At 38.4% G+C, this 6,279-nt stretch overlaps 1 protein-coding gene across 1 annotated transcript in view; it reads left to right on the top strand.

The window, feature by feature from the left end:
• TATDN3 (TatD DNase domain containing 3) overlaps positions 1–3,470 on the top strand; it is a 30,266-nt gene extending 26,796 nt beyond the window's left edge. Inside the window, exon 9 of the mRNA XM_006834194.1 lies at positions 3,327–3,470. Coding sequence (XP_006834257.1) covers positions 3,327–3,470 — 144 coding nt within the window. The remainder of the gene's footprint in view (positions 1–3,326) is intronic.
• Positions 3,471–6,279: the final 2,809 nt, after the last annotated feature.

Here is a 6,279-nt window from a genome sequence, read left to right as displayed (position 1 = left end):
ACTCGACGGTACTTAACAGCAACAACTTGGATTCTTTGCCTAGCATACACATTGAATAAATATGGTAAAAGGATATAACCCTGACCCACACCTTTTCTGATTTTAAACCATTCAGTATCACCTGTACTGTTCAAACAACTGCCTCATGGTCTACGTACAGGTTCTTCATGAGCTCAATTAAATGTTTGGAATGCCCATGCTTCATAATGTTATCCATAACTTGTCAGTATCCACACAGTTAAAAGCCTTTGTATAGTCAGTAAAGCTAAGGTAAACATCTTTCTAGTATTCTCTGCTTTCAGCCAAGATCCTTCTGACGTAAACAATGATAACCTAGTTGCATACCTTCTTTAGAATTTGGCTAGAATTTCTGGCAGTTCCCTATCGATGTATGGTTACTGACGTTTTAAAATTATCTTCAGATAATTTTACTTGCACGTGATATTAATGATATTATTCAATGATTACACTATTATAGTAAAAATATAAAGCATGGTGTCTAGAGGCAGAAAAACTGGCCTTAAATCCTGTCTTTGCTACCCTTTATTTGTGTGACTTGGTAGGTCACTTAATCTGTGGAATATTTTTCATTTATAAGTGTGGGAAAAATTATGAATACTGTAAAGGATTCCAGTGAGGATTAAATGAAGTAATCTATCAGAATGTGTCTAGCAGTTTCTGGTATATAGCAGGTGTTCAATAAGTGTTTGCTTTTCTTGTTTAATTAACCATGCTATAATGAAGTTCTGTCTCTGTCCATACAAAATAGATCTATAAGATAGCTTAAAAAAATCTGTAGATAATGGAATCTTTCCATGAATATTTTGAAGCCCCCTCATATTGCACAACTGAATAAATAAAGCAGACACTAGCTTTCTTTTGAAAAATTATACATTGAAACAGTACCAATATGAAAGAGAATGAAATTGGAAATAGAAGTTTTCATGACCCATACTTTTAAAATGGTACATATTGATACTGTTTCCAGTTGTCACTTTCTGAAAGGAAGATACAGTGTTGTTAGGTTGTTAAGTGCCTTTGAGTCAGTTCTGACCCATAGCAACCCTGTAGTGTTTCCAAGGAGTGGCTGGCGAGCTTGAACCATCAACCTTGTAGTTTAGACCAACATTGTAATCCAGCACATTAACCCACAATGCCTCACCAAGACAGAAAGGAAGATATAGTGTCTGCTTTATTTATTTATTCAGTTCCTATTACAGTAACCTCCCAGTAAACAGCTCTGGCTGCCCATTACATCTGTGTCTCCATGTCTGCCCCATTCAAAGGACTGACATCCCAGATTAAGAGACTTGGGAACATTAGTGCCATGAGTACTAATTAATTATGATTATTTATGATCACAATGCAAATTTTGCTAATTAATGTCCAGTTAATTTCACATTTTTTATATCCATGCTTTCAAGAATATAAAAACAATAGCCCAAAGTTGGAAATGACCTAAATGCCCATTAACAGATGAATAGATAAACAAGATGTGGTACATACAATGGAATATTACTCAGTAAGAGAAATGAAATCTAGATACAATATGGATGATACAATATGGATGGAGCTTGAAGATACTATATTGAGTAAAATAAGTCACTCAAAGGAGAACAAATATTTTCTGACCTTATTTCTATAAAAAGACAATAACAGGCAAATGTATAGAGACTACAATTTCTTAGTGGGAAAGGAGGGGTTATTGCTTATGGAGTATTGAGTTTCTATTTACAGTAATGAAACATTACACTGATTAAGGGTAGGTTGACAGCTGATTATTGTCAATGTTGTCAATAAGTTGTACACCTGTAAAAAGTGGAATTGGCAAACATTGTGTAATATATTAACAACAATGGCAAAAACAAAAACAAGACTAGCAGTTGGGCTGCTTCTATACAACCAAATGCCTCATGGGATTTGGTTCCTTGGTTTGGAGGATTAAGCTCAAGATGTCATGGGACATAATCAGTTAATTGGCCTAATAGCATATATGTTTAGTGCTTCTGTTCTTCCTCCCAGTTCATTGAGTCGTATTGCCTGAGGTCTTCAGAACTGTAAGTGCCACCCAAGGCACAGCTCGTCATTATTTACCTGGAGTAACAGGGAGGAGGAGAATCTGGAATAGGAGGAGGAAATGGAAGGTGTGGATAATTGCATGAACAACCACTTCCTTTGCTGTGAGACCAGAACTGGATGGTGCCTGGCTACCATTACTGAACATTTTGGTCAAAGATTCTATAGAAGATTCCTGATCAAAAGTAAAAATGCAGAACAGAATTTCAAATTCTCATGACTTGACTTCCTAGAGTCAAGGGGCTGGATGAGTCCCTGAAACTGTTGCTCAGAATCTTCTTTAAAACTTACTCCAAAAACATCCCTGGAAGTCTTCTTTAACCCAAACAGTTCAACTTGACTTATAAAAACTGTCTCCCTTAAACATTATGCTCCTTAAAGAACTGCCTATGTGGGATCATATTGACAGCAGCAACTCAAAAAATGAGATAGGATCATTAGTGGGCAGTGAATTTATGTCAGTGAGGAAGGAACAACTCAGAAAAGGAGGGTAAGACTGATTACACAGCTTGAAGAATGTGATCAGTGTCGCTAAATGGTACACATAGACAGTACTGAATTGGTGTGTGTTTTGCTATGTATATTTTCAACAACAAAAACATTAAAATTATGTTAAAAACACAACACACTGCCAGTCACACTATCACAGCCCCAAACCAGTACATAATTCATTTAGTCTTTCTGACACACAGTGGCATTTCCTGAATAAAATTGTGAGGTATAGAGGCAAAGGGGCACAGTGTTCACGTAAGCAGTAAGCCAAAGGACATTTAATCCATCCTTCTGGCAGCTTACTGACTGTTCACAATTTCCTGTGCTAAGTGCTGGGAACTCAAAACCCCAGGGTCCTTTACAGGGACAGCATAGACTTTTAATCAGTGTTGCAGCCACAGTTTTTAAGCCACAGTTCAGGATTTCTTTCCCCTCTTGACTCTCCCCACTGTTCTCTCCACCTTCCACTAAAAGGGGGGATAAAAAGTTTGTCAGTTGTTTTTGGTTGTTTCCGACTCATGGCACCTCCATATCTCAGACAGTAGAACTAGTGCATAGGTTTTTCATTACTGTAATCTTCATGGAAGTAAGTCACCAGGCTTACCTTCCACAGTACCACCAGATGGGTGTGAACTGCCAACCTTTAGGTTAGCAGTCAGATGCAAACTTTGTACCCCTGGCTAAAAATAGACCATGTATTCAATGAATCTTGACGTGGGTATTATGTTTGATTTAGTGTCTGCTCTGTTCTATTTCAGGTACGGAATGAGCCTCGGAACATTTCCATTTCAGCAGAATATATTGCCCAGGTGAAAGGGATCTCAGTGGACGAAGTTATAGAAGTGACAACACAGAATGCATTGAAAGTGTTTCCCAAGCTTCAGCAGCTCCTCCAGAAATAGCTTCCAACCCATCAACTATAAAACCAAATCATCTGCAACAAGGAATGTTTGAGACAAAGTGTCTGAACCCAAGAAGCCATTTTACAGATACACAGAAAGTTACACTTTTAGGGATATATTTGCTCTTAGCTTGGATCCTGGAACCCTGGGTTCTGCTTCTTAGCCCTTGTGCTGCTTTTCCATTAAACGAGTCCTGGCAGAAATGAGGAGAATGTGCTGTGAGCTGAAGGGAAGGGTGGTGCCACAGTGAGAGAGTTCTGCTGTGATGAGGAGGGAGCAGGTAAGGTTGGATCCATCACCAAATGTCTTCCTATACAATTGACCCAGCGAAGGAAGAGTGTCTGCTTTCTTACAATGTAAGAAATCTTCTTTTGTCTAGGTTTGTAAAGTTTTAGTGCTTTGATTTCTTTCCTTTTAAGAGAAAAATGTACTAAGTTTTCATATTGAGCTTGATCTTGATGAATGAGGCTAGCAGTTTGTACCATCATCATTATATACGAGGCCCCAAAGTCTAGTTAATAAACTGATCTGAATTCAGCCCCAGTTTGATTTTGTCACATTCACATTTAAATGTAAATCATTTTATTAAAACTGTATCTGAGCTCTCTTGGCCTTAGCACCATCTTATTAGAAATCTCCGAGCCATGAGAACCAAGCAGAGGAAGCGCAAAACAAGAAAGATGAGGCAGAAGTCAAGCAAACGCACCCACGGAAGTCAGAGCAGCAGGAATATGGAATGCCAGAGGCCGCGACACTGGTACAAGTTGTTGACTATGTGCTACTGTCTAGAACTTTGGGCTCAGTGGATCTAGAACTTCCATCCCTATTCCACAAATGCTGTGAACACCTGAGGTCCACCTTGCTATCCCAGTTCAGTTTGTTTTGATCCTTTGTCCTGCACCTATGACGCTCTAGACTAGTTTTGTTCTCTGTTCTCAGTTGTGACTGAATGTAACATATAAACAATAAAACATTTCTTCTGTCTTAGCTGGAGAATTTTTTAAAATTGTTTCTGACGTGTGTCCAATAATATTTTATATTAAGTTTTAAAAAAAAGTTATGTGTAGTTAGTCAGAAATAGTGCTGCATAACAAAATTTGGGTATGATTTTGTTCAGTTATGTAAACAACAAATGCTGGAAAAAGTACCTGTCATAGGAAAAAAACAAAACAAAAACACAACACTTCCTAAAAAGCATAGAGATTTTACATAATAGATCTTCAAAAATGAATTCATTTCTAGAGAAATTAAAACTAGTGCTAGGGCAGATTGTCCAAACCAAATTAGATTAACCGAGCAGGGTGGTTTCTGAAGTCCTGGTGTGGTACTGTAGAATAAGCACAAGATTACTAACCACAAGGTCAGTGGTTCAAACCCACCAGCAGCTCCTTGGAAACCCTATGTAGGTTCTCTCGGAGTTTGCAACCTACTCGACAGTGCTTAACAAAAACAATCATCCCTGAGCACTGTGTAAATGAAATTTCTATATTAAATGAGTGTCGTGGATTGAACTGTCTCCCCACAAAACACGTGTCAACTTTAGCTGGGCCACGATTCTCCATGAATTGGCAGTTATTTAATGATGTAATGTAGTTATGTAATGATTCTCCCTGATGTAAGGTAGTTTCCCTGGAGTGTGGCCTGCACACCTTTTAATTACAAGACAGCAAACAGAGAGGGAGTAACCAGGAAAGGAAAGCCAGGAGCAGTGTGTCCCTTAGATCCAGAGTCCCTGCAGTGGGAATCTTCTAAGCCCAGGGGAAGATTTACGCTAGATCACATGGCAATCGCCAAAGAGTGCATGCCAGGCCCACCGATGCTGAAAGGAGATAAGTACCTTTCTCCGGAACTACGAGCCAACAGAGAGGGAACGCTTACCCCTAGAACTGGTGCCGTGAACTTGGACTTCTAGCCTCCGACACTGTGAAAGAATACATTTCTGTTTGTTAAAGCTGTCTGCTTACGTTATTTCTGCTATAGCAGTACTAGATAACCAAAGCAAGAAGTTATATAAAGCAAGTTCTGAACTCCCTTTCAACTCCATATTTCCTTTCCCTGCTTCCTCCTCCCTTCTGCCCATATTTCCTTGGACAAAACATTTACCTTGAAATCTTTTAAGGTCCCACCAAAATGCTATTGCCTTGCCTAGTCACTTGAGCCAGACATGGTCTCTGATCGCTGAATTGTTTAACCACCTTCTTTATTTATTCATGTAATTTATCACACAAACAGTTACAGACACTCTCCTATAGGTTGCCCTCTATTTTAGGCCCATAGATCACAAAGAGGAATAAAATAGGATCCTTGCCCTCAGTTCACAACTTAATAAAGAAGCTAGACTGGGGACCAAATCATTTCAAAACTATGTGAGAAGTACTATGATTAAAAGTGTTGTAAAATCCATCTGACAACACATTGCACACCCCTTTTTACTAAAATTACCTTGCATATATTTTCTCACTTTTAGAAATTGGAAGCCGTTTAAGAACAGATTTTTTTTTTGCACCTTCTATGAGGCTGATACAAAGGTTGCTATCTCAACTATTTTTAAAACAACTATGTGAATGGGGGCAGTAAGTGTAACTGACTGCAGTTGAGAAGTCAAACTTTTCATCTCAGTTTACTCTTTGGAATGGGTTTTGGATATTAAATACCTTGTCAGCCTTTTTGGGGGGGAATATGTATTTTTATCTAGTAGGCTATAAATATATACTAAATACCATTCAGAGATTCCCTAATGTTGAAGCATTCTCTAAAACACATTCACCCCATCATATCTCAAAAGTCTTAAATTACCTCCAAATTCAAA

Source organism: Chrysochloris asiatica, unplaced genomic scaffold (assembly GCF_000296735.1).
Source record: "Chrysochloris asiatica unplaced genomic scaffold, ChrAsi1.0 scaffold00009, whole genome shotgun sequence".
NCBI lineage: Eukaryota > Metazoa > Chordata > Mammalia > Afrosoricida > Chrysochloridae > Chrysochloris > Chrysochloris asiatica.
This window is presented reverse-complemented; position numbering and strand designations above follow the sequence as displayed.